General features: G+C 54.6%; 2 protein-coding genes across 2 annotated transcripts in view; one reads left to right on the top strand and one right to left on the bottom strand.

Annotated features, from left to right (window-relative positions):
- Nucleotides 1–689: 689 nt before the first annotated feature.
- Nucleotides 690–8948, top strand: GOT1 (glutamic-oxaloacetic transaminase 1). Its single transcript, XM_073354669.1, has 9 exons — nucleotides 690–886; nucleotides 3665–3846; nucleotides 4690–4813; nucleotides 5040–5152; nucleotides 5400–5504; nucleotides 7164–7314; nucleotides 7432–7597; nucleotides 7707–7849; nucleotides 8307–8948. Exons 1-9 carry the CDS (start codon nucleotides 769–771, stop codon nucleotides 8444–8446), a joined length of 1242 nt encoding a protein of 413 aa, XP_073210770.1. The 5' UTR covers nucleotides 690–768; the 3' UTR covers nucleotides 8447–8948.
- Nucleotides 8949–9173: 225 nt separating this feature from the next.
- The window catches only part of CNNM1 (cyclin and CBS domain divalent metal cation transport mediator 1), a 73762-nt gene continuing 54963 nt past the window's right edge, over nucleotides 9174–27972 (bottom strand). Inside the window, exons 7-11 of the mRNA XM_073354668.1 lie at nucleotides 20255–20412; nucleotides 14547–14730; nucleotides 14199–14312; nucleotides 13918–14034; nucleotides 9174–12520 (exon numbers count right to left, since the gene is read on the bottom strand). Coding sequence (XP_073210769.1) covers nucleotides 12375–12520; nucleotides 13918–14034; nucleotides 14199–14312; nucleotides 14547–14730; nucleotides 20255–20412 — 719 coding nt within the window. The 3' untranslated portion in view covers nucleotides 9174–12374. The remainder of the gene's footprint in view (nucleotides 12521–13917; nucleotides 14035–14198; nucleotides 14313–14546; nucleotides 14731–20254; nucleotides 20413–27972) is intronic.

Below are 27972 nucleotides of genomic sequence, written 5' to 3'. Positions count from 1 at the left end.
AGCCAGGCCCCCCCCCGAACCCCGAGCCAGCCCCCCCCCCGAACCCCAGCCGGGGCCCGAGCCAGGCCCCCCCGCGAACCCCGAGCCAGCCCCCCCCCCGAACCCCAGCCGGGGCCCGAGCCAGGCCCCCCCGCGAACCCCGAGCCAGCCCCCCCCCCGAACCCCAGCCGGGGCCCGAGCCAGCCCCCCCCCCGAACCCCAGCCGGGGCCCGAGCCAGGCCCCCCCCGAACCCCAGCCGGGGCCCGCGCCCGCTCCGGCCCGGCGGGTCACGGTGACCCCCCCCCCAGCCCGGCTCCTGGCGCGATTCCCGCCCAAACCCGCCCCCGCTCGCGAGCGACAGGCCCCGCCCCCGCCCCCGCCCCCGCCCCAGCGTTCCCAGCGTGACAGGAGCCCCTCGGAGCCCCCCCTCTCCTCCAATCAGTGCAGCCTCCGCGGTTCGCCCCGGCCGCAAAGGGGCCGTCAGCAGCCGCCTTGTGATTGGGTACTGGGGAATCACGCCTGCCCTGCCGCACTGTGATAGGCTATGCGGACCCCGCCCATCTCTCCCGCTTTGTCATTGGGTGTTCATGGACCGCCAGTCTGGGCCTTCTGATTGGCTATCTCGGGTCCTCCCACCCTCCGACGATATCTGATTGGCTGTCCCCGCTCGCCCTCTCCTTTGCCGCTCTGGGATTGGCTGCGCCCGGTCCCACCCCCGCTGGCCGGGAAGGTGAGAGTCTCCTCTAAGCGGCGGCCTCAGTCAACCGGCGCCGCAGCCGCAGGGAGCCATGGCCGCCGGCTCCGTCTTCGCCCACGTCCCGCGCGCCCCGCCCGTCGTCGTCTTCCGGCTCACGGCCGACTTCCGGGAGGACGCGGACCCGCGGAAAGTCAACCTGGGGCTGGGCGGTGAGTGGGGGGGGCCGGGCCGCCCGGGGGCCGAGGGGGAGTGTGTGGGGGGGGGCCGGGCCGGGCGGGGGAGAGGGGGGGGGGCCGGGGGGGAGTGTGAGTGGGGGGGATTGGGGGGCTGGTGGGGTGTGGGCGGGGTGGGGAGTGGGGGGGAGGGGGAGTGCGTGTGGTGGGGGGCTGGGCCGGGGGGGAGGGGGAGTGTGTGGGGGGGGGCCGGGCCGGGCGGGGGAGAGGGGGGGAGTGTGAGTGGGGGGGATTGGGGGGCTGGTGGGGTGTGGGCGGGGTGGGGAGTGGGGGGGAGGGGGAGTGCGTGTGGTGGGGGGCTGGGCCGGGGGGGAGGGGGAGTGTGTGGGGGGGGGCCGGGCCGGGCGGGGGGGGAGTGGGGGGGATTGGGGGGCGGGTGGGGTGGTGAGGTGAGTGGGGGGGAGGGGGAGTGCGTGTGTGTGTGGTGGGGGGTGGGCTGGGCGGGGGAGAGGGACTGGGGGGGCTGGGTGGGGTGGGGGGGAGAGGGAGTGAGTGGGCGGGGCCGAGGGGGGAGAGGGAGTGAGTGGGGGGGGCTGGTGGGGGGTGGGCGGGGTGGTGAGTGGGGGGAGGGGCGGGGGAGAGGGACTGAGGGGGCTGGGTGGGGTGGGGGGGAGAGGGAGTGAGTGGGGGGGCCGGGGGGGAGTGTGAGTGGGGGGGGGCTGGTGGGGTGTGGGCAGGGTGGTGAGTGGGAAGCTGGGGGCGGGTGGTGAATGGGTCAGTCTAGTGCGCTCCCAGTGGCCCCTGTGTCTGATCCCGGATGGAGGGCGGGTGGCGAGGCGTGACCTGGGCTGATATGGGGGTTGTGGGGGCCTCAGGTCAGCCAGGCGATTGCGGGTGGCTCTAGAAGGTGAGTGACCGGCCCCTCCCTGAGTTGCTTCCTGTTCTCCGCAATGGGTCACCTGAACACTAGCTGTGCTTGGGGGTCTCCCTTCTCTTACCTCTAGGCCCCATTGCCCTGCAGCTGCCCTAGGCCATGCTCAGTGCTCACTTCCCCTTTAGCCTCCAGCTGCTCTGCCCCCCTTTCCATGTGCTAAGCTGAGCCAGGATGCTGGCACCCAGGCAGGCCCTTAGGGAAGGAGGTCTGGGGGGTGGAGGCAGTCAGAAGGCCTGGTGGGCTGGCTCCTTTTCAACACTACCCCCGCACTGTGTGACCTTGGATGGGTTGCCTCCTTGCGCAAAGCAAAGCTGGGTGGGAGGGGAGGCGTGATCTTTGTCCTCTGCACAGGAGGTAGGGTCTAGGCTATCTGTTAGTGTTCAGCACGGTGACGTGCTGGGACAGACATTCCTAGAGATGTGCGGAGGGTTAGCGCGTGTGACCTGCCTTTGTAGGGGTACCTACAGCTCCATGGCTTTGGCGACTGAACACTTCTAGTCAGTGCTGTGCCCTCCCAAGTAGGCTTCTCTACTCAGCCCGTAATACGCCCAGCCCCGGGAATCGGGCAATACCACCCCCGAGGGCAGAATGGACTTCAGTCTGCACAGTTCATTTGGTAAGATCTCTGAGAGTAGTATCAGGAGAGCAGATTAGTGCTAGTGATGACTCTTGCACTGGACACCTGTCTGGGGGAGAACTAATAACTCATCTCACGTCAGGGTGAAGGAACAGTTGTTGAAGGCAATTGTTTTCAGTCTCTAAGGCCCCTAGTTGCCTTGAAACCAGTGCCAAAGAGGCAGAAGCCTATATCCTAATCTCTGTCCAAATTCAATCTTTGTCATTCTGATTCCGTTCCATTTAGGGAACAATATGGGAGCCCCCCCCCCAGTGTCTGAGCTGTAAAATGGCATGGAAGTAGCCCAGACTCCATAATTACATAGTGGGTCCCAGATGCCTGTTCCTTGCACTACACAATGGAGGGGAATTGATTCTAAGATTCAGGCTTGAGACCCCAAGATTCCCTGTTGGCACGGTCAGCTCTGCCCTCCCTCCTAAGGCAGATAACTGGAGTTCCATGCATTATGTTGTATATAGACCTTTAGGGTTAGACAGATGCTAAATAACCCATGGCCCTTTTCCCAAGACCTATGGTTTGCTCCAACATCTCTTCATCTCAGCTAGTCTGCAGCTGCTTGTGTGCTATTTTTCCATCTTGCTTTCGGTTTATATGCAGAGGTGGCTGCATTTCCCTGCACATGTGGGCTGGTTTAGAAAGCATTTTGTCCTGAAAGATGCTGAGGAGATGTTATTTCGATTACGGTCGCTCCCTCTTCCCTGTGAAATGTATTTACCAGGTTCCATCAAGCATGCTCAGTGCTATAGGGAATGGACTATAGACTCATCCCTGCTCCACAGAGTTTACAAGCCTAATCCACAGCATGTGCATGCTAGTGAGTGCACTGGATGGTACAAAGGTGGCACTACTATGATCGCTGCGGGTCAGGTGTTTTTGTGTGGGGAGTCTCTGTCCAGAAGCTAGTGTAGTGGAGCTTGTACTGTCCCTTGGTGTTTGGAAGGTTAACAGAATCCTTCTAATCATTTCCTAATTTAGCTTCTTTACTCATGAAACGTTTTGATGGGGAAACTCTGTGTGCGTGTGTGTGGTGCTATGGATTCCAGAGACTGTCTATAAAGGACACATCCCAGGTCATAAGAAAACGTACCGTTGCCCTCCCTGTGGCCTCAGCCTCTGGATCTGAATAGCAATTGCGAGAAGGGGAAAGAGACCTAGTCTAATAACAGTGGGTAAATTTTTCTGGCCGAGGGTCTCCTCGGGACATGTCTTGTGGAGCGTAAGACTCTCCTTTTCTCTCTTGCAGCCTATCGCACAGATGAGGGGCAGCCCTGGGTCCTGCCAGTAGTGAAGAAAGTCGAACAGAAGATCGCCAATGATGCCAGCTTGAGCCATGAATACCTGCCAATCCTCGGCCTGCCTGAGTTCCGGGCCAACGCTTCAAGGATCGCGCTTGGGGAAGACAGTCGTGCTATCAAGGAGAATCGTGTAAGCTCTGGGGGGAAGCGACTCCTTGCTGAGATGTACTGGTGAATGGGGTCTCTGGAGGGGGGAAGATCTTGCCAGGATTGCAGAGTTTGCCCTGACTGGTCTGGCACTGAGCTCAGTTTGCAATCTGCATTCTGGCTGCATGGAGCTGTTGCTGTGAGTGCTCAGAGCTCTCTGAACAAGCAGGTTTTGTGCTCCCATCTGGAGGCTGAATACCAGAAACTGATAGGAAGATATGGGTCCTGCCACCTGATGGTGAACAGTTCCAGAACTGGCCAGGCAATTGCCCTTGGAGTCTGATGGGAAGGGTCAACAGGTGTGACAGAAACAGCTGGAACCTGCCGAGGCCAAAGGGGGTGTGAGAAATGCGAGAGAAGCTGTTTAAGGAAGGGTGACAGTAGGATGGAAGCTGGGGGTAGATGGGGGGTGATTTGGGTGTGTTAGTGCATCTGATGGTCAGCTCTGAACTATGTGGCTGCGATATGAAAGTCCAGGTTGGCCTGGAAACAGGCACGCTGATACCATGGTTATGGGGCCATATAAGGAGCTAAATGGTTAGCAGTCAGTGAGGAGCAGAGCCTGCCCCATATTGCAGAGGAGCTGCTGCTTTGATGTCAGGAAGCCTGGCCTAGGAGGCACTGTCCTGGAATGTGGTAACGAAAGGGATCTGCCTCAGATTGGATGAGGCGTGCTGAATTCCTGGACTGCGAGGGGTTGATCCCTTTAGTAATTGGAGGCCAGCGAGGCTCATCTTACTCTGTCCCTTTCTGATGTTTCCACATGATCTCTGCACTGGTGCCATCTGTCAGTGGCAGGCTCTTGGTGACCCTGCCTGCCTTTCAGGTAGGAGGCGTTCAGTGCTTGGGTGGGACTGGTGCTCTTTGCATTGGAGCAGAATTCCTGCGGCGCTGGTACAATGGAACCAACAACACAGCAACTCCTGTCTACGTCTCTTCTCCTTCCTGGGGTGAGTGCTGCAGCATGCTCACGCTTACTCCTCGCTGGTGGGTAAGGTGGGAGCCAGGCTCTTCATGCTGGGGCGGGGGAGTGGGGTGTCATACAAACAAGGGAGAGGTTCACCCCCTACCCCATGGGCGGTGTGGCGGGAGGCAGGCTAAGTCAGGATTGGAAGAACTGGCTGGCTCAGGGGCAGCTCTCCAATGCAGATGGACTGATCTGATCTCTCTCCTCAGAGAACCATAACTCTGTGTTTGCGAACGCTGGCTTTAAGGACATCCGGACCTATCGCTACTGGGATGCTGCTAAGAGGGGGCTGGACCTGGAGGGGCTCCTGGAGGACATGGAGGTGGGTAAGAGTGCCTTGGAGAGGAGATCTCCTGAGCTGCATCCAAAGGCACCAGCTGCCCTAGTTTCAGATCAGCCAGGCCCTTCTGTGCAGGAGCCGGCCAGTTTCTTGCCTTGGGGTAACTGGAGCAGGACTGGAACCAGATCTCTGTGGTTAAGTCCAGCAGAGCGGCCAAGGCAGCTGGTGGCTGACTGGATGTGGGCCCTCTGCTGTGTGTGCGTGTGACTGAGAACTGCTTTTTCCTCAGAGTGCACCGGAGTTCTCCATCTTTGTTCTGCATGCCTGTGCGCACAACCCAACTGGCACAGACCCCACCCTGGAGCAGTGGAAACAGATTGCTGCTGTCATGAAGGTATCAGCACAGAGGGGACTGGTGGGGAGAGGGCTGTAGTGTGGCCAGGGAGCAGAAAGCCCTTCAGCCAACCAGAGCACAAACAGGACGGTTTTGTTCAATATCTTCATAAATGATCTGGAGGATGGTGTAGATTGCACTCTCAGCAAATTTGCGGATGATACTAAACTGGGAGGAGTGGTAGATACGCTGGAGGGGAGGGATAGGATACAGAAGGACCTAGACAAATTGGAGGATTGGGCCAAAAGAAATCTGATGAGGTTCAATAAGGATAAGTGCAGGGTCCTGGAAGAACCCAATGCACAGCTACAGATTAGGGACCGAATGGCTAGGCAGCAGTTCTGCGGAAAGGGACCTGGGGGTGACAGTGGACGAGAAGCTGGATATGAGTCAGCAGTGTGCCCTTGTTGCCAAGAAGGCCAATGGCATTTTGGGATGTATAAGTAGGGGCATAGCGAGCAGATCGAGGGACGTGATCGTTCCCCTCTATTCGACATTGGTGAGGCCTCATCTGGAGTACTGTGTCCAGTTTTGGGCCCCACACTTCAAGAAGGATGTGGATAAATTGGAGAGAGTCCAGCGAAGGGCAACAAAAATGATTAGGGGTCTAGAACACATGAGTTATGAGGAGAGGCTGAGGGAGCTGGGATTGTTTAGCCTGCAGAAGAGAAGAATGAGGGGGGATTTGATAGCTGCTTTCAACTACCTGAAAGGGGGTTCCAAAGAGGATGGCTCTAGACTGTTCTCAATGGTAGCAGATGACAGAACGAGGAGTAATGGTCTCAAGTTGCAGGGGGGGAGGTTTAGATTGGATATTAGGAAAAACTTTTTCACTAAGAGGGTGGTGAAACACTGGAATGCGTTACCTAGGGAGGTGGTAGAATCTCCTTCCTTAGAGGTTTTTAAGGTCAGGCTTGACAAAGCCCTGGCTGGGATGATTTAACTGGGAATTGGTCCTGCTTGGAGCAGGGGGTTGGACTAGATGACCTTCTGGGGTCCCTTCCAACCCTGATATTCTATGATTCTATGACTCTAGACTCTATTTTGGGGAAGAGGGGGGACAAAGCTGGGTGAGGAGTGGGAGAAAGGGCCCCTCCCCATGAGGAGGGGCCAGTGAGTTGCTGGAGGCTTAGGTAAGAATGAGGAGGGGCTGGGACCAGCAGAAGTCTGCTCTTGGACACCACAGGATGTTTAAATTGCCCCAGTTGTGCTTGTGCTGCTAACTTGCCTTTAATCTCCAGCTCTGTCTGGTACAAGGGCAGTCTTTCTCTCTCCTGGGTGCCCAGTAATATCCCCTCCTCTGTCCCCCAAAGAACACACTAGCCAGATAAAGGGGACACCTCTGTCCTTCTCCCAGGTAGTGTGTGGGGCAGCTGCTGCTGTTTCCTTGCCATGACCTTCCTCTCCCGTCCACTGGCCTGTGATTTGACACGCTCACCACCATATCTCTAAGTCTCCCTCTTCATTCAAGTTCTAATGGCAGTGCTCCAGTCAGGCTTGAAGGGGTTCCCACCCTGCCCCAGATTCATGCTGACTCTTAAAGGACTTCCCAGCAGATCAGCCCACCCTGCTTGGGTGAGGGGAGGGGGCAGAAATCAGGACAAGGGGTTCTTAGGGGTAGGGGCGGGGTCTTGCCTCTAACTATCTTCCTGTCTGCAGCGCCGGTTCCTGTTCCCATTCTTTGACTCAGCCTATCAGGGCTTTGCCTCCGGCTGCCTGGACAGAGACGCCTGGGCCGTGCGGTACTTTGTCTCTGAGGGCTTCGAACTCTTCTGTGCTCAGTCCTTCTCCAAGAACTTCGGGCTCTACAGTGAGTATCTGACCCTGCAGATGGGGCCAGCCTCCCTGGGTTTGGTGGGTGAAGCCTGCCGGGCTGTGGGGCACAGGGGTTGGGTCTAGTGGCTCATGTCTCCATGTCTGTCTCCAGATGAGCGAGTGGGGAACCTGAATGTGGTGGGGAAGGATGCTGACAACATGCAGCGTGTTCTTTCCCAGATGGAGAAGATTGTCCGTGCCATCTGGTCCAACCCTCCCTCACAAGGAGCACATATTGTGGCTACCACCCTTGCCTGCCCGCAGCTCTTGACTGAGTGGTAAGCAGTGCTGGTGCCAAAACAGGGTGGTGAAGGGAGGAGCTGTCATACCGGGGCATGGATGGACATGGCTGAATCCCACTACCGGCTCACTCTCTCCCCTGCACAGGAAGGACAATGTGAAAACGATGGCTGATCGGGTCTCGCTAATGCGGTCAGAGCTCAGGGCTCGGCTCCAGGCTCTTGGGACCCCAGGCACCTGGAATCACATCACTGAGCAGATCGGCATGTTCAGTTTCACAGGGCTGAACCGTAAGTATCAATGAACCAGATGCTGTTGCGGCAGGAGGTGAGCTCAGGGGCCTGGAACTGAGTGGGGTTGGGCTGCAAGAACCCAAGCTGGATTTGCTAAAGAACTTCTCCAGTGTCTTTCTGGGGTGCAGTCTTGGGCCTCTAATGGGTAGTAAGAAAGTCTGGATAGAGCAGTCAGCACTCCTGGCCTGATCTCTACAGCACCTCCTGCTGGGTCTGACCAGGACTGGAATAGCTTAGAGTTTACTGAACAGCCAGTGCTCCTGCTGTTCTCTCTACTGCATCTTTTGCTGGGAGAGGCTGGGTTTGGAGTAGCTCTATGCTTTATTTCACTGGCCAGGTCCTGAACCCCTTCTCTCCATTCTGAAAGCTGATGAGATGCAGCACTGAACTGCACTCTGGGATTTCCAGGTCTCCCACATGGCTGACCTGACTTCTTTCTCAAATGTTTCCCCAGCTAAGCAAGTGGAGTACATGATCAAGGAGAAGCACATCTACCTGATGGCCAATGGACGCATCAACATGTGCGGCCTGACCACCAAGAACCTGGACTATGTGGCCAGCTCCATCCACGAAGCTGTCACCAAGTTCCAGTGAGGAACACAAACCACTGAACTCCCATCTGAACCCACCAAAGCAATAGTGTGTAGTCTCTGTTCCCTGCTTATAACTCACCTCTGTCACACCTGTTAGGGTTGGGGAATAGTGGCTGTATCAGGGATATCAGTCTGCCTGCATCTCTGAAAGCCCCCTCATAATACCGGCCAGTGCCCTCCTGGGGCTGGTGACAAAGTAAGCCATCTCATCTCATTTGACTGACAGCAGCCATATGCACTGGGACCCAGACATCTCAAAGCTGCCTATTTCTGTGCAACCAAATAGACCCAATATAACCAGTCAACTCCTGTACAGGTGCAGTGCATTGTGGGATAGGTGCCCAAATTCTTGGGGCCCCTTGTCCTGTCTGTGGGTTGGAGGCACTGTAAAATTTCAGGAAGTGAGGCTGTTGTTGGCTTTTGCCTCACACGAGCAAAGAGTGTGATTGTTTGTGTCGCTGCTGCTTTGTGTTGCTGAAAGAAAATAAACCTCCATCTCCGAAGGATGCCCTGCCCGGTGCTTTGTCTTGCTGCCTGCGCTCTGTGTCTGCATTGCTGGGTAACCGCCTAAACTGGCATTGACGTGCCGGTGGCAGAGGGAAGATGGACATGACCTTGCACGGCCAGACTCTTAACTATTGTAATAGGCTCCAGCCTTAGTCTGAACTGCTGTGGGGTGGACTCCTCTGCCCATGCCCCCCCCCCCCCCAAGCAATAGCGGCCAGCCCCACGATCCAAGGCTTCCTCTTATTTTAAAGAGACTTGTCCAAGCGTTCATTCTTTGCTGGTGTCTCATGGCTACTTTCCCTTCCCATTCACAATTGCATCCCCCTGGCAACTACAGCTACTGACAGGGCAAAATGCTACTGGAAAGTTCTGATGAATCCAAAATGTGTCCTTGAATAACTAATTCACTCCCCATGTATCTCTTCTGTTCCTGTTTTTTTGCCTGGCTTTCCTCCACATGTGTATATCCATGTTCACCACTTGGTGAGATGTTGCCTAGACATTTGATCATCTCCTCCACAGGGGACTTCTTCTCTGGATCATAGCCCCTGTCCCACGGGTGGTTCCATTCCTTCTGAGTAGATCCTATTTCTTCTCATGCAGCAGTTACTGATGGAGGCCCATGGGCTGCATCCTCCTCATTCCTGGCTGCAATTACAGGCATCTGGGCACTATGCCATGGAGAACCAAGACTCCTGTAGAAGCAGTGGGAGACGAGGAGAGCTAGGACCATCCAGCAAACCATTTCTCTGCATGTGGCCAGCCAGTGCTCCGTGGACTAGTTTAGGAAATGCGGATGTAGCCTCTGAGCAGATCTTCATTCAGAGCAGTGTGACCCATCTGCTCTTTCCCAGGGCTGAGGAAAGTTCCCTCCATCACAGCAGAAGGTCAGGTCTGGAGTTTAGCCACTCTGCTGGGTTAAGCTCACTTTGTGGAGTGGCATTTGTAAGTGTTGTGCTGCTTCACAGAACAGCACCGTGTACACACTGTGCTGGAAAGGGCACAAATTGGGGGGGTGTTCGAGAAGTGGGGTTGCAGGGATGCACCGTCCAGCTGCAGTGGTTGAAGCACAGGAGTGGGAACTGGACAGCCGTACTGTGACCCTTGGCAAGTACTTAACCTCTCTGTACCTCCTCCCCACCTGTAAAAGGGAAAGGAATTCTTCCCTTCAAAGGAAAAGTGCTGTTGAGTGCAGTGCACAATGCACCCTTTGCTGTATCACAGTTCTTGTTTGTGCCACAGGATGTGTGTGTGGAGGGGCCTTTCCTTGGAGGCTCCTGTCCCGTGCATGACTTCTTGTTTTCCTCCCCCTCGAACTCTGCTGAGCCAGATCAACAGAATCTCTACCATGCAGCTCCCATGGCTCTGTTCAGAACTCAAATTGCTGCACTGATTTGGGCCAAATGTGGCTCATCTTGGAGACTTGAAGGGTGGCTGGAACGTCCTGTATTTCACTTCTCAGCTATATCTCCAGCTGTGGGAGCAATGGAGGGAGAACACCAAGAAGATGCCCTGTGTAGGTGCAGCCCCTACTGCCATGCAGGTGCTCCCCCATTAGTGAGGCAGGCGTGACTGGGAGGAAGCAGGGGCCTGTGCAACCGGGCCTGCAGAGGTAGGGTGACCAGACAGAAAATGTGGAAAAATTGGGACGGGTGGGGGGTAATAGGAGCCTATATAAGAAAAAGATCCAAAAATCGGGACATCTGGTTACCCTATGCAGGGCTCTCTCGCTGGGGCATGAGGGCAGCGGTGCCTAAAAGCTCATACGGCTTCCATTTGCCTTCTAGACCCATCACGTTTTGTGTCTCTTAGTCTGCGACAGCCACAAAATTAATCACAGCCTTTCTTGGCCACAGCACTGGCAAACAGGTTCTTCACCCAGTCTGCAGTCTGACATTAAGAGGATGGAGTAGCTACTTCTCTGGCTCTACACGGTACTTTAGAGATGGCTAGTTTACATTTAATATTCCCTTCAGTGCCATGCTTTCACTACACTCTGTTAACGCGTTAGTCCTGCAGAGCCCCCTGAGAAAAGGGCTTTCTCCAGCGTATGCTGGGCCATGCTCTGTCTCAGAGCTTTAAATGGCCCTACAGGGAGGCGGTAGCAGAACCCAGGCACCCTGACTCCCTCTCCTGTGTGTTAAATCATGTGATGGTCTTACTGAGCGTGGGGAGGAAGTGTGTCCAGTGCTTAGAGCTCAGGGCTAGCATTCTGCTCTCTATGTGCCTGCGTGTTGCTGTGGGGAAATCCCCCTCCAGGGCTGCCTCCCCCCTTGCAGAGAGAAAAGCTTTGAATACAGCCTTCCCCAGGGCCGCCTGAGCTCAGGGGGGAGGGTGCCAAAGTGCTACAACGAATAATAGGAGCAAGGGCAAGGTGGAAGAGAGTGTGGGGCAATGGGCTGGCACTTAGAAAGGGAAACCTGAGGCTGAATGTGAGGGAAGGCTGCTTGCCAGGCAACGTGACTCTGCACCAGTCTCCTGGGGGAGCGGGAATCTGCCCCCCAGGCTGGCAGCAGCTCTGAAGCTAGCAGGCTTAGCACTAAGGGGGCTGTTTTGGGGAGAGGGGGATTAGGATGCAGCTTGTTCCGCTGCAGGCAGAGCGGGCTCTCAGGTTGTCCATGCTGCAGGCAGAGGTTGCTTTCCCCTTCGTGCTGGTAACTACTGGGGAACGGAGCAGCTGCGCCATGCAGCAGCGAGGCCCCCCATCTCTGTGGGGAAGAGATCCTGGCACAGCTTGGGCTGTTACAGCAACTGCTGTTGCGTTGGCCCAGACAGAGGCGGAGCTGCTCGCGGAGGGATGGCTTTTAATGTAAAGTACATTGTGTTCAGCCTCTATAGCAGCGATTTAAAACTCTCTCCCATTCCGATGTCAACACCTGGCTCTGAGCTGAGGCCTCTCACAGGGCCATGGTGGTTGAAGCACAGCTCTGAGCTTCCCTTTCCTGGGGGGAAGGGGACAGATACACTCAGCACTGGGCGGGGCCTGAGGCCCACAACTGGCTAGTGCCCGGGTTGGGGCAGTGTCTGTGGGATGGGCAGTTCAGTGCTCCCAGGGGCCAGGCTGAAGTGCGAGGGCAGGTTTTGACTGTCATTGCACACACGTGCAGCAGCCTCCTGAGTGTCACACTGGGTGTGGTGGGAGGGGACAGGCACTGCCCGGAGCATGGCACTCCTTGGGGCAGGAGCCACGTCTCGTTATGGCTGCAGTGCTCAGTGCTATGGGGCCCTGATTCAGAAGGGGCTGGGAGCTGCTGTAAAGTATTAAATGATGCTCGGGGCCACCCCTTCCTGCTTCTCGCAGCAGGGGAACCATGCCCCAGGCACTGCTGCTTCTTCCTCTTCTCCTCTTTGAGACGGAAAGCCGGGCAGGAGCCGGCCACGTGCCCTGACTTCCTGGCAAGTCCAGGGCTGCCACCTCTGCTTCAGTCCCACCCGGGGGCCTTGCTCTTCTCGCCTGGGGCTCTGCGCGTGTCCTGGAGGGAGGGCAGGTGTTGGGTGGGCCGGCAGCGGCGTGCAAACCCGCTGCTGTTGCACATGACCCCCTGCAGGACGCGCTCAGGCTGCAGACCTGAAAGAAAAGCAGCTGTTTAATGCTCGTCGTTCCCCCTCCCTGCTCTCCAGAGCCCCCCCGGGCCTCCCACCCTCCTAGTGCCACCCTGAGCCAGGCTGCAGGGTGTAAAGTCTCAGGGCCTGCATTCAGCAGCTTGGGGACTCCCTAAACGAGGACATGGCAGGATCCCATACAGGCTGCACCTGCTAATTCCATAGATCAACCTGCCTGAGAGCAGCTTTCCAGAGGGGCAGACGCTGGTTTTGAAAGCATTATGGATGTGTTCCTGTTGGGGTGGGGGGACTCTACGCCGCCCCCCCCCACATGGAACCGGCACCAAAAGACCCACTGGCCTGAACAGCACCGCCAGGTTCAACACACCGCCCTGTCTCCCGTGCCGCTTTGAAGACCACACCCAGCACCTGGACAGACAAGCTACAGCCCTACCAGACTCTGGCAAGGGACAGGCAGGGCTTACTGCATCCAGGCTTTCGCCTGCTCAGTGCAGGAGGGCAGAAAGCCCCAGCCCTGTAGTGGATGGGGGGGAGGGTCTGAGAGGGTTGATGGTACCTCCTGGCCAGCTTTTCAGGGCCTGCAGCATGTGCCCAGGGCAGAGCAAGGGTGTGTCCCCAGGGCCTGTGGCGGGCCGTGGGCGTGGGGGTGGGGAAGTGTCTTTGCAGCAGCAGTAGTGCGGGGCATGTTCACACCTCCAGGCTCCCGGGGACTCCAGCGCTGCGCTCCCGCCATGCTGCCGCTCAGGTGATGAATGGTGCTCGGTTGGAATTCTCCTCCAGCGTCGTCTCGCCATCCGGGGACTGCCTCCTCTTCTGCCCGCCTGCACACAGCAGCCATCCCGGGATCACTGCCCCCCGGGTCCCCAGACAGCGCTGTCCCACCCTGGGGGTGCTGCGCTGGTGGGAGGGGACAGCCCAGGCCCTTCATAGCACCTGGAAGCTGCTGGCTACTAGGAACTAGTGGAGCCAGGCCCCCCAAACACCCCAGTCTTCAGCCATGCTACAGTCGCCTGCTGCCCCCAGGGGAGGTGCCTCCATGGAGAGCTGGGCTCCCTGCTGCTGCTCCATGGGCCCCGGTACTTGTCCAGGCCCAGCAACAAGCAGCGTAACGGGAAGGGAGGGACCCTAGGGGGCTGGGCTGGTAGATCTGAGCCTAGGTGAAGGGGGGCAGTAGTAGGGGAGGCTCCTTTCCTTTCTCGTCTCCCCATTCGGGCCCCAGGTTTTCACTCCATGTTCGTTGTTGGGTGCGGAGCTGGTACCTGCAGCCCCACTGCTGTTTTGGGCCCCAGCTTTCCTGCCCCCCTTACGTGCCTCCCTACACCACTGGGGGCTACGTGCTCCCACGTTGTACCCCTCTGCCCTGCTGGCCCTCCCATGGGGCTGGCTGGGTGCTTCACTCACTCAGTGTCCTCAGCAGCTTCTTGCCCAGGGTCTCCTCGGTGCCGCTTGGGGACGTGCCACTCGCTGTCTCTCTGTTCGGGCTCTCCTGCTCCAGGGTGATGTCACAGCATTCGCTGGCTGCAAAGGAGGAAGGTAAGAGCAGTGCTATCTCCAGACAGGGCTCTCCGGAGCATCTTGGGTGCCTTGTGGCTGCGTCCTCCAATTCCCGCCCCCTCCCCAGTGCAGCCACCCCTTCCAATCCACATCCATCCCATGGGCCTGATCCCACCCCGGGGACTTACCCTGCTGCTTGCTGTTCTCCTCGTTGTCTGCCAGCTCCTCCCTGATGAAGGGGATTCCCTCCACGCGGAGGAACATGGAGTCGCTGGGGCTCTGGAGCCCATCCGACCGGCTGCCTGTGGGAGACACCCCGTCCCCAGCGCGGGTGGCGGCACGGGGAGGGGGAGCGTGTCAGTGTGAGCATCGGGGCCCAGGTGTGAATACACGCCACGGGCCAGGCCCCGAGCATGAAGGGGTGTGTGTGTGCGGCTGGTGGCGTCAGGGTCCCATGGGTGCTAGGGAGTGTCGGAGGCCTGTGGGGAGTGGCTGGCCTGTGGGACTGGCCGTCAGGTGGCCGTGGGGTGACTTACAAACGATGCTGTTCCTCTCGTTCAGGAGGGTAGGGGTAGGGTCCTCCTTCGGGGTCTGTGGGGTCCCCCAGGCCATCGGGGCGTTGGTGGAGCTGCCATCATTGAACGCCTCCATGTCGGGGGACTGGGGTGAGCTGTCCATGCGGCTGGCTGCCAGTGCATTCTGGTACTGCTGCCGGGTGATCTGGCACAGGACAGACAAGCAAGCTCAGCTGGGTGAGTTCAAGGCCGTGGGGATGGCCTGCTCCCCTGGTGCTGCCTGGTAGGGCAGCAGGGTGTGAGCTGAGCTTCCAGGGGCATGGCCAGCTGCCTGGCTCCAAGTCCTTGGGGGAGCAACGCTGCCTGCCTGGGGGTGACGTTCACCTTTGTGTGGGGCAGCATCCAACCATGCCCCACTGACATCCTACTTAACTCTTGTTTTGGAGACTTCAGTGGTGCGTAGGCCTTACAGCTCCTCCCTGCACGGGGGGAAGTTCGCACTGATACAGCAAATAGCTCTAGTCCACATGATGCCCTGGCCCCTCCAACTGGGGGAGCAGCTGCTCCCCACCCGGTTATTTATCATGGAGCTATTTACTGCATAAAGGCACTGGGTGCGCTAGGCAGAGCCTGCAGAAGGAGGGGGCCTGTGTATGGGTGGCTGGTAGAGACAACTCAGAGCATGCATTGCCAAACTCTGCATGAGCCATCACTGGAGAGCAGTCGAGCTGGGCCCAGCACCCTGGGGTGGCAATAGCAGCCAGCTCATCTCACAGCAGTGAGAGGGTGGCTGGAAAGGCTCTGTTGCACCTCCTGATGGGGCAGCTGGTCTCCCACCAGCGCCCTGCTTCTGTTACTTTCCATCACTTGCTGTTTGTTCAGTGCCCTGTGGAGTCAGCAGGGGGAAGGGAAGGTTGTGACACAGACGTGCCCAGGCAGGTGTATTATTCCTGTGTTCGACATATATAATCCTTCCAATATTTAACTGAAAGGGGTTGTGGGTGGTCTCTGCCAAAAGCCAAGAACTCGCTGGTTAGCATGGTTATTGCAGGATGCTTGTACACAAAACATTTTTAGAGTTATGTGACAAGTGGAAAATTATGTTCAAAAAGGCGACCTGAACACAAAGCTAGATTGGCGTGGGGGGACGTGGAAAGTTACAATAGGGTCATAGGAGGAACAAGAGTGAAATCAGTGGGGGAATTTGTTCAATATCTTAGCTGTCTATATACAAATTCAAGGAGTATGGGGAATAAACAGGAAGAACTGGAAGTATTAGTACATAAGCTTAATTATGACTTAACTGGCATCACAGAGACTTGGTGGGATAAATCTGCTTACTGGAATATTGCTATAGCAGGGTTCAGCTTGTTCAGAAAGGTCAGTTGGGAAAAGGGAAGAGGTGTTGCATTATACATCAAGAATATATACACTTGTTCTGAGGTCCATACGGAGGTGGGTGTCAGTGCCCTGGGTAAAGATAAAAGTGGGGAAAATAGAGATGATGTCATGGTAGGGGTCTACTACAGACTACCAAATCAGAGAAAGGAGCTGGATGAAGCATTTCTAGAATAATAAAAATATCCAAAACACACAACACAGTAGTAATGGGGGACTCTAACTTCCCAGACATCTTTTGGAAAAGTCATATGGCAAAAAACAAAATTTACAATAAGTTCTTAGAATGTGTTGAGGACAACTTCTTGTTCCAGCAGGTGGAGGAAGTAACTAAGTGAGCAGCCATTTTACACTTGATACTGACCAACAGGATGGAATTAGTTGCAAATCTGAAGGTGGAAGGCAATCTGGGCAAAAGTGTCACAAAATGAGAGATTTCATGATTCTAAGGAAAGGAAGGAGTGAGAGCAGCAGAATAAGGACAATGGACTTCAAAAAAACAGATTTTAACAAACTCAGAGAACTGGTAGGTTAGGTCTCATGGGAAGAAAGTCTAAGGGATAAAGGAATTCAGGAGAGCTGGTAGTTTCTCAAGGAGACAATATTCAAGGCACAACTGCAAACTATCCCAATGCAAAGGAAAGATAGAAAGAATAGTAAGAGGCCAAAATGGCTCCATCAGGAGTTATTTAATGATCTGAAAATCAAAAAGGAATCCTACAAAAAGCGGAAACCTGGATGAATTGCTAAGGAGGAGTATAAAAGACCAGCACAAGCACGTGGGGACAAAATCAGAAAGGCTAAGGCACAGAATGAGTTACACCTAGCAAGGGACATAAAAGGCAACAAGAAGAGGGTCCTTAAATACATTAGGAGCAAGAGAAAGATGAAGGAAAGTGTAGGTCTGCTGCTTAATGGGGAAGGAGAGCTATTAACAGATGACCTCAAGGAGGATGAGGTGTTTAATGCCAACAAGGGGGAAGGAACACAAGCCAAAATAAGGCTAAATAATATTTTGGTAAGCTAGATGAATTCAAGTTGGCAGGGCCTGATGAAATTCATGGTAGGGTACTTAAGGAACTAGTTGAAACAATCTTGGAGCCGTTAGCAATTAACTTTGAGAATTCCTGGAGGATGGTTTCAGAGTAGCAGCCGCATTAGCCTGTATCCGCAAAAAGAACAGGAGGACTTGCGGCACCTTAGAGACTAACCCATTTATTTGAGCATGAGCTTTTGTGAGCTACAGCTCACTTCATCGGATGCGACTGAAGAAGGGTAACAATAATATCTAGCTTTAAAAAAAGGAGAACAAAGAAGACCTGGGAAATTATAGAGCAGGTAACCTAACTTCGATACCTCAAAAGACTCTGGAACAAATTATTAAACCATTTGTGAACACCTAGAGGCTAATGGGGTTATAAGGAATGGCCAGCATGGATTTGTCAAGAACAAATCATGCCACACCAACCTAATTTCCTTCTTTGACAGGGTTCCTGACCTAGTAGATAGAGGTGAGCAGTAGATATGATATATCTTGGTTTTAGTATGGTTTTCGATATAGTTCCTCATGACATTCTCAATGCAAACTAGGAAAATGTGGTCTAGATGAAATTACTATAAGGTGGGTGCTTAATTGGTTGAAAGACCATACTTGAAGAATAGTTATCAATGGTTTGCTGTCAAATTGGGAGGGCATATCCAGTGGGTCCTGCAGGGTCAGGCCTGAGACTGGTACTATTGAATATTTTCATGAATAACTTGGATACTGGAGTGGAGAGTATGCTTTTAAAATTAGTGGACAACACCAAGTTGGGAGGGGTTGTATGCACTTGGGGGGGGGCAGAAATAGAATTGGTCTGAACTCAGCAATATGACATTCAATAAAGACAAGTGCAAAGTACTACACAAAGGAAGGAAAAATCAGATGTAGAGCCACAAAATGTGGACTGACTGACTGGCTAGGGGCAGTGCTGCTGGAAAGGATCTGGGGGTTAGAGTGGATCGCAGATTGAATAGGAGTCAACAGAGTCATACAGGTGTGAAAAGGGTGACTATAATTCTGGGGTGTATTAACAGGAGTGTCATACGTAAGACACGGGAGGTCAACGTCCTGCTCTTCTAGGCATTGGTGAGACCTCAGCTGGATACTCTGTCTATGGGCTTGTCTTCGCTAAAGCTGCTGCAATCGATGATCCACTAAATCGATGGCAGAGCGCTTTCCGGTTGAACCCGGTACTCCAGCTCCCCGAGAAGGGTAAGGGAAGTCGACCGGAGAGCGTCTTCCATGGATGCAGCGCAGCGAAGACACCGGGGGAAGTCGTTATTCACATAGCTGGAGTAGCGTAACTTAGGTTGATTTACCACGGTAGTGAAGACAAGCCCTAATTCTGGGCACCACATGTTAGGAAAGATGTGGGCAAACTGGAGAAAGTCCAGAGGTGAGCAGCAACACTGATAAAAGATTTAGAAAACCTGACCTATGGGAAAGGGTAAAAAAAAAACTGGGCATATTTAGTTTTGAGAAAGGAAGATGAGGGGGGACGTGATAATAGTCTTAAAATCTATTAAGGGCGGCTCTAAAGAGGATGGGGATCAATTGTTCTCCTTGTCCACTGAACGTAGGACAAGAAGTAACAGGCTTAATGTGCAGCAGGGGAGATTTAGGGTAGATATTAGGAAAAACTTGCAAACTCTAAAGGTAGCTACACTCCAGAATAGCCTTCCAAGGTAGGTTGTGGAATCCCTGTCATTGGAGGTTTTTAAGAACAGGTTGGACAAACACCTACCAGGGAGGGTCTAGGTTAACATGGTCCTGCTCCCGTGCAGGGGGCTGGAATAGATGACCTCTTGAGGTCCCTTCAGGCCCTACATTTCCATGATTCTATGATTACGTTCCAAACCCTATGTTGGAGGTGAAGCGTAATCACCTGAGGTGGGACAGATGTCACACACTCAAGAATAAGAACAAGCAACACCTTTCAACCCAGCCCAACCCTGTATGTGCAGGCTGGACCAGATGCAGGCTGGAGCATTTTCAAAGACCAAAGAACCCCAAGAAAAGACTGCCTCGGGGACCTAAGGGCTAAGCTGGAGCTGATGAAGCACCCTGGCTCTGAAAAGGGACGAAGTCTGGTACTCTGTAAGAGAAGACAAAATGGCCCAAGAGAATCTCCATTACACAGTCAATGCTCTGCCAGCAGGAGCGTCTCATGAAAAGTGGCTCCCAGCTCCCTGGACTGGACAGCGCTGTACAGACTGACCACTGGGTGAGAAATCCCTCAGGAATTAATTAATAATTGTTAATAAGTATAGGCTATAGATTGCTGTCATAGGGTGTATAGGCCTCAGGTGGGCCTGGCGACCACGGAGTTAATGCAGGACCCACTGGCCATGCTGATTGGCAGCCTGACCACAGCTGGGGATAAAAGAGCCTAGAAGGGGGTGGAGGCGGCCAGAGGAGCAAGAAGGGGCTGCCAGCGAGCTGGTGAGAAGCTGCCCCAGAGTGGCAAGAGCCCAAGGGAGGGACGGCCAGAGCCACAGGCTGCAGCAGCTGACAGCCCCAGGGAGGTAAGCTGGAGCTTGGGGCAGGAGAATTGTGGAGAACTGGTTCTGCCTGCCTGGATTAAGGGCCCTGAGCTGGACCAAGTGGAGTGGGAGAGCCTGGGATTCCCTACCCACCCCTTGCAAAGCCAAGGGGTTCCGGGTCTGGTGAGGACAAGGGCTGGCTAGCCCCTGTCAAACATAAGGGGAAGCCCATACACCCCAGTGGGGCAGAAATTAATGTTCTTGTCCCCACAATAGGATGGGAGAGATTCAAACAAGGACAGCCTGAAGGCCCTGCCGATCCGAGCAGACTCCATGCAGTGCCCTGTCTGGCCTAGTGGGGGTGCTGACACATGGGGTACTAGGCCACCATTGCATTTTTTGTTTTTCTTTTTCCTGTAACCTGGTGTTTTCAATTGTTTAATTTGCCTTTGTTTGAATCCTTAACTCAAACCTGGTTAAATACACTTCGGTTTGGTTTTACCTTGTGCTAAGGGGAGTGAACTAAGGAGAAGCCAGTAAACTCGGGTGCCGCTTCTGGGGAGGCAGCAGATCGGCGCACATTGCGGGTGCCCAGATGACAAGGGGCTGGGTGCTCCGGTGTGACAAGTGGGGGTGTAAATTATTAGCCCACCGAGGGAGCGAGCCGGGAGTGGAGCGCGGCGTGTTGCCTGCGGTCGGTAGCTTTGGGAGATCGCCCCCTGCTGGGCACGGCCACAGCTCCCTCGCGCAGCAATTCACCCGGACACCCCGAAAAGCGTCAGCGAGGTCCACAGCCCTGCGGCTACCTTGACAAACTGCACGTCGCAGAGGATGTACACGGAGTAGTCGGGCGTGTAGATGCTGCTGCTGCTGTACAGCTGGGTGTTGCTGCCCCCGCAGTCGCGTTCCCGGTTTGGGGATTCGGAGCGATTCAGCCGGCTGCAGTGAGATGGTGATCGGTTTACTAGAGGTGGGGAGGGGACAGAGATGGAGGCAAAGTGTGAGAGCCTGTTTACTGACACTCTGTCACCTGGCTCTCTAGCACCAGGACAGTGCAGACGCTAAAGTGCCAGGGACGCATCCCAGAAGCTTTCTAGAGCTCCTGCCTGGCTGGGATTCTCACCCTCTGGACAGATGGGGTCCCTGATGTCTTTGCTTCTCTCCACCCCCTCCGTCCCCTCCCTGCAAGAGGAAGCAGTGCAGAGCCTGGCTCCCTGTGCTGCAAGGAGAAAGGCCTCTGAGCATCTGCTTACACCAGAAGCTAAAGGCAGGCTGTGGCTGGCTGAGCTGTCTTCCGGGGTTGGAATGGGCAGCGCCATGCAGAGAGCAGGGGGCCGAGCAGAAGGTGCAGATTGTGGAAGCCATGCAGGTGAAAACTAGGGGATACTGCTCCTTCGGACGCTGCCTTGCCCACACTTCACCCCTCCGCCAGCAGCGCTCGCAGCTCCCCAGCACAGCACAGGGCTAGCACAGGGACCCGGGGAGTTGAGCCCAGTGAGTATTTGGGAAGAGAGAACCCCCAGGAGGGGCAGTCAGGCATCGCAGCTGTTCAGCCTGGCAGGTGCAGGTTTATTCTCTCCCATGTGGGGCCTGCTGTCTGGGAGCAGTCGCTCAATCTCTGGTGTCCTCACAGAAACAGGTTTTAAAGTACAGAATCTTATAAAGGTGACAGAAGAGACAGGCCGTCAGAATGCACATGAGTGTGGGGGCTCGGAATGTAGCACAGGATGGGATTTCCTAGGTCATGGAGTCCAGTCCCTGCTGTCACGAACAACCCTGTTGGGCCATCCCGATCATTAGCGTGTCGGGATCCCACTTAAAACTGGTTAGGTTGTTTGCCCGCTTGCTCCTATTAATAGGCTCTTCCAGAGCTGCTGCCTGTCAATTATATTGATTGACAGCCTTCTCACCTAATTGGAGAGCTGTGCTTAAGGCACCTGGCAGTCCCTTTGCTCTAATGCAGCAAGAGTTGATGCTCATTGCTCCCAGTGTTGTTTGGTACAAATTACAAATTTCCACCCACAATCCCCCAGCAGCATGGCTGTGTAGCCGCATTCCAGGGGTAGAGTTATAAACGGGGTCTGATGCTGGGGCAGACACTGCAGAGCAGGGCCTCCTGTCCATCATGTTAATTGACAGCTCTGACATGCAGCGGGATTCAAAGTGGTCAGTGGATTTATTAGAGAACAAAGGCAGCTTGTTTGCGGCACTGCTGATGTAAATGTCTCTCTGACCTTCGCTCTGTTGGTACAAATACCCTTTTATTATGGTAATTCCCAGAGAGGGAACTGCTTGACCAGAGAGTGTATCCATGACTGACAGGTACAGGGATGTACAGGAGCAGCAATCAGCAAAAAAAATACAGCCAAGAAATGAAACTTATAAAAACCCAAACATAACCCAGGACCATGCCCCATTACCCCTAATGCTGTGCCTACTTCCTCTGTCCCCCACCCAGCCTGCCTGTCTGCTGGCTCATAGTCCTCCGTGGTTGGGTTTTAGCAGGGGAGTGAAAAATACAGGTTCGCACGAGCAACTTAGCAACACCCCTCCCCCCCCGCCCAGTCACCAGTGCCCCAGCAGTGTGTGTGGCCGAGTGTGTCGAGCACACTGCTGTGGTACTAACACGTGTGCACATGCAGGGGCAGTAGTGCGCCTGCCAGCCCCTCCCTGCATTTGTAACTGTGCAGTGCTGCTCCTCGGCCCCCGGGGCCTGGCTGCCACAGGGGCCGGTGACGGGCAACGGCTCAGTCCATTTGCTCTTCAGAAGGTGCGTCTCTATCAGCGCAGAATCTTCCACAGCACGTGCCCCCGTTAAGGTTCCCTCCCCACTTTGAACTGTGGGGTACAGATGTGGGGACCCACATAAAAGACCCCCTAAGCTTATCTTTTACCAGCTTAGGTTAAACAACCTAATTAACCCCTTGCAGGTGAGTAATTCTGTACCTCTGGCCAGAAGAAATGTAATGTTACTGCACACATAAAGGTGGTTACCCTTCCCTTTGTGTTTGTAACAGCCCCGCTGTTTGTGCATATGCAGCGTCCCATAGCTGGGTGTGCCGCTCTGTACATGCAGTCTCACACGCTGGGCACTTCTGCCCTGCTCCTATGCTGCCTGCTGTAGCGTGTGCCCCCCTAGATGTACCGAATGACACGGAGGGTGCGCCCCCCGGCCACGTGTGCAGAGCCAGTCCCTGTCACTCGTGCGCATGCAGAGGTTTCCTTTCCCAAAAGCCGGAGCGGGAAAGCCATGCCGTTACCTGGGGAGCCAGCCAGGGATTCCCCTCTGCTGACGGCCAAGGTACGGGACACTGAGACGGGCACTACGGAGAGAGTGAGGGGTCAGGCCAGAATGACCAGGCAGGGATGGGGAGAAGAGATGAAGAAGAAAGAAATAAGAGACTGAATGAGACAGGAGAGAAGTCGGGACCGTAACTGACCCGCATCCCCGACTCAGCCCTACTTTGCAGCCACCTGCCAAGCCGCTCCCCATGGTCTGCCTTCTCTGTAGCTGCACATGGCTTGTGGTGACTGAAGGGTCCATTAGACAGTATCCCAGAGCTTCTCTTGGGGTCCCAAGGCCACAGATCCAGGTATCCCCATCTGGGTGGAGTGGGAATGCCCCCTGTCCTGCACTAACAGTGATACTGGGCCCAGCATGAGGCCCACACACCTCCGACTTGCAGGGACCGCGTCTTCACTGGTGTCTGCGAGACACTCAGAATGGAATAACGCAAAGCATTCTGGGAAACCCACAAGGCCACTGTGTCCGAGTAGAACCAATAATGAGGCCAGGTGGCACTAACTCCTCCATGGCCTTGTCTCCATGGGAATGTGTTATGTATGAGCCCAGGTGTGACTTTAGACTGTTCTTGTTATACTGGAATAGTGCCCCATGCCAGTGTGGATGCTCTTACTGCAGGATGACAGGAGCCATAGGTGTCAACTCCGGGGGTGCTCCAGGGCTGGAGCACCCACAGGGAAAAAGCAGCCCCCCAGCAGCTTCCCCCTCCCCGCCCAGTGCCTCCTGCCTGCTAGTGGGACCCGCAGATTGGCACCTCCCCCTCTTCCCCCAAGTGGCTCCTGCCTGCCGCAATCAGCTGTTTCATGGTGTGATGGAGGGGGGAGGACTGGGCACATTCGAGGGAGGGGGTGGGGCAGAGGCAGGAAGAGGCAGGGTGGGGGGTGGGAAGAGGTGAGGTGGGGTGGGACCTTGGGGGAAGGGGAGGAGTGGGGGCGGGGCCTGGGGCAGAGCCAAGGGTTGAGCACCCCCTGGCACATTGGAAAGTCGGCATCTATGCCAGGAGCCCTTTTCGATTTAGCTTATGTTGCTTGAGAAGGGGTTTACCAGAATCCAGCTGTCCACCCAGGGGTGCTACTGGTCTCACAACTGTATTATCATGTGTTACTTGTATTACCCTAGTGCCTAGGCTCCCCAGACATGGCCCAGGCCCTCACAGTGCTGGGCGCTGCACAAACACAGAACAAAAGGACAATCCCTGCCGCCCGGAGCTCCCAATCCAAGTCTGAGACAACAGCTGGCTGCAGGCAGACGGAGACATATGAGGAACCAATGAGACAGGACTGGTCTCAGCACCTAACCCATGTCAAGGTTTGTGTAAGGCATCTCAGCAAAGGAGAGTGTGCAGGGTGGCTTTGTGGATGGTTGCAGGGTGTGACGAAGTGGGACTGTTCTTAATGTTTCCTCTGAATAGTGTGGGGGTGCCTCAGTTTCCCCTAGGCAGTTCTTAAGTATCTAGGGGGTGGAGTAAGGGTGTATGATCATTGCAGAGCCCTAGAGGGCAGGTGTGTGCAGGAGTCTGGACACAGAGAATGGCCGACACCCTGTTTCCTGGCAACTGATGGCCTGGGCCCTTCCCCCCTGCAAGGTGAGAGCTGAAGGGTTAGAGAACAAAGGAATCAGGTGACCACCTGGCCCGGGAAAGGAACAAAGCCCAGAGGAGGAGGGGCTGGAGGGGGTTTTCAGTTTTGGGCTGGCTGGGACATGGAGTGAAGTGCAGACGTGGCTGTCTGGCTCACTGCCCCCCAAAATGGACCCAGCTGAGGGGTCCCGTTCTCTGCACTTGCAAGCTCTGTTTTAGACCATGTTCCTGTCATCTAATAAACCTTCTATTTTACTGGCTGGCTGAGAGTCACGTCTGACTGCGAAGTTGGGGTGCAGGACCCTCTGGCTTCCCAGGAGCCCCACCTGAGCGGACTCGCTGGGGGGAAGCACACGGAGGGGCAGAGGATGCTGAATGCTCCGAGGTCAGACCCAGGAAGGTGGAAGCTGTGTGAGCTGTGTGTCCTGAAGACCTCATCAGATTTGATGAGGTTCAATAAGGCTAAGTGCAGGGTCCTGCACTTAGGACGGAAGAACCCAATGCACAGCTACAGACTAGGGACCGAATGGCTAGGCAGCAGTTCTGCGGAAAAGGACCTAGGGGTGACAGTGGACGAGAAGCTGGATATGAGTCAGCAGTGTGCCCTTGTTGCTAAGAAGGCCAATGGCATTTTGGGATGTATAAGTAGGGGCATAGCGAGCAGATCGAGGGACGTGATCGTTCCCCTCTATTCGACATTGGTGAGGCCTCATCTGGAGTACTGTGTCCAGTTTTGGGCCCCACACTTCAAGAAGGATGTGGATAAATTGGAGAGAGTCCAGCGAAGGGCAACAAAAATGATTAGGGGACTGGAACACATGAGTTATGAGGAGAGGCTGAGGGAGCTGGGATTGTTTAGCCTGCAGAAGAGAAGAATGAGGGGGGATTTGATAGCTGCTTTCAACTACCTGAAAGGGGGTTCCAAAGAGGATGGCTCTAGACTGTTCTCAATGGTAGCAGATGACAGAACGAGGAGTAATGGTCTCAAGTTGCAGGGGGGGAGGTTTAGATTGGATATTAGGAAAAACTTTTTCACTAAGAGGGTGGTGAAACACTGGAATGCGTTACCTAGGGAGGTGGTAGAATCTCCTTCCTTAGAGGTTTTTAAGGTCAGGCTTGACAAAGCCCTGGCTGGGATGATTTAACTGGGAATTGGTCCTGCTTCGAGCAGGGGGTTGGACTAGATGACCTTCTGGGGTCCCTTCTAACCCTGATATTCTATTCTATTCTATTCTATTCTATTCTATTCTAAGACAGGCTGCTCACAGAAAGGCGACTACCCCAGGGTCCTGACTGGCTTCATGGGGAGCAGTTCCAGAGCATCGCCCAGGGACTCCGTGACACAGGGAGCCCCTCCCACAGGTGAGGGGCAGCCTGGATGAAAGCACGTGGGTGCTGGCAGCTGGCGTCATGGGCTGATGGGAGGCAGAAGTCAACTCTCAGCAGTGAAGGAGAGAGATTAGATAAGGTGGGGAGAGGCCACAAAGGGCCTTGAAAGTGAAGACAAGCAGCTGCTGTCTAATGCACAGAGACAAGCGAGCTGGTGATGGGATGCAGACAGGGTGATGTGGTCAGAGCCGCAGGCTAGGAGAACCAGCTTTTGAGCAGCACACCGAATGGATCTGAGCAGGGCAAGATTGCATTTGCCAAGACCAGAGAGAAGGATGTTGCAGTAACTGAGATACAAGATGGTAAGAGTTTTAGCTGTGTGGGTGGATGGGGAAGGCCGTGTCTTAGAGACGTTCTGCAGAAAGAATCTGCGAGATTGAGACATAGCCTGGGTGTGAGGACCTGGGGAGAGCTCTGATACCCAGGTTATGGACCTGGCAGGATGGCTGTGTTGGCGACAGTGATCAAGACAAGAGCTAGCAGGGAAGGCGGTTGGGACTCTGTTTTAGCCACGTTGAACTTGAGCTGATGGCTTGAGCAGACATCCGTGAGGAAACATCAGAGACAGGCCGAGGAACTAGTCTGGAGAACCCAAGGCTGGAGCACAGAGGTAGAGCTGTGAGTCGTTAGTGTAGCAGTGGTCATTGAAGTCGTGTTGTGGATGAGATTACCCAGAGACAAGGTGGAGGGTATCAAGGACAGAGCCCTATGGAGCCCCCACAGAAAGCTGGAGGGCAGATGAAGAGGATCTGCTGAAGGGGCCATTAGTGAGGTAGGAGGATAACCGGGAGAAGACCATCACAGAAGTCAAGGGAGGACAAGAGTTCACGAACTGCACCAGGATAACCACATTCGTGTTAACAGGCAAAGCCTCCCCATGAAGACAAAAGGCCTAAAGAACAGAAGAGAGTCGCTTTCTAAGGTCACAGATCTAATGGATTCAAACATGACAGAGGTCAGCTAACGAGCCAGCTGGTGCAAGCCAGCATAGACACTTTGACTGCAATGGAGCGGCTCCAGTTTACACCAGCCATGGATCTGGCCCTGTGTGTACATGTATCAAGAGGATGGGTTTCTTTCTCCATGTCCTGATGTAGCAGAGCCATGGATGAGGGGTGGGGGGCGTGCTGTACAGACACACAGTTACACTAACGTAACATCTCCCTGAAGAAACAAAACAGATCCTGCATCAGGAGCGACTTAATGAGGGAAGTACTTGAGGATTCAGACCCTGATTCTGCAGGCAGCTCTGTGCACGGAAGCAGTGGGGGATACGTGCAGGGGCCCTGCATGGAGCTGCTCACAGAAACTCCCCAAAGTCATACCCTGCCAAGGCTGTTTCTGCAGCGCTGTGCCCAAGGCTGCACAGAGATGGGCAGGGCTGGCTGTTCCTTCCTCAAGAGGCTGAGTGTTGTTTTGAACTCTTTTCAGAGGAACAGCCGTGTTAGTCTGTATTCGCAAAAAGAAAAGGAGGACTTGTGGCACCTTAGAGACTAACCAATTTATTTGAGCATGAGCTTTCGTGAGCTACAGCTCACTTCATCAGATGTTTACCGTGGAAACTGCAGCAGACTTTATATACACACAGAAATCATGAAACAATACCTCCTCCCACCCCACTGTCCTGCTGGTAATAGCTTATCTAAAGTGATCAACAGGTGGGCCATTTCCAGCACAAATCCAGGTTTTCTCACCCTCCACCCCCCGACACAAATTCACTCTCCTGCTGGTGCTAGCCCATCCAAAGTGACAACTCTTTACATAATCAAGTCGGGCTATTTCCTGCATAGATCAAGGTTTTCTCACATCCCCCCCACCCCCATACACACACAAACTCACTCTCCTGCTGGTAATAGCTCATCTAAACTGACCATTCTCCAGGTTTAAATCCAAGTTAAACCAGAACATCTGGGGGGGGGGGGGTAGGAAAAAACAAGAGGAAACAGGCTACCTTGCATAATGACTTAGCCACTCCCAGTCTCTATTTAAGCCTAAATTAATAGTATCCAATTTGCAAATGAATTCCAATTCAGCAGTTTCTCGCTGGAGTCTGGATTTGAAGTTTTTTTGTTTTAAGATAGCGACCTTCATGTCTGTGATTGCGTGACCAGAGAGATTGAAGTGTTCTCCGACTGGTTTATGAATGTTATAATTCTTGACATCTGATTTGTGTCCATTTATTCTTTTACGTAGAGACTGTCCAGTTTGACCAATGTACATGGCAGAGGGGCATTGCTGGCACATGATGGCAT

This window comes from Lepidochelys kempii, chromosome 7 (assembly GCF_965140265.1).
Source record: "Lepidochelys kempii isolate rLepKem1 chromosome 7, rLepKem1.hap2, whole genome shotgun sequence".
In the NCBI taxonomy this organism is placed as follows: Eukaryota; Metazoa; Chordata; order Testudines; family Cheloniidae; genus Lepidochelys; species Lepidochelys kempii.
Note: the sequence above shows the minus strand (reverse complement) of the source record. Positions and strands in the feature narration are given on the sequence as shown.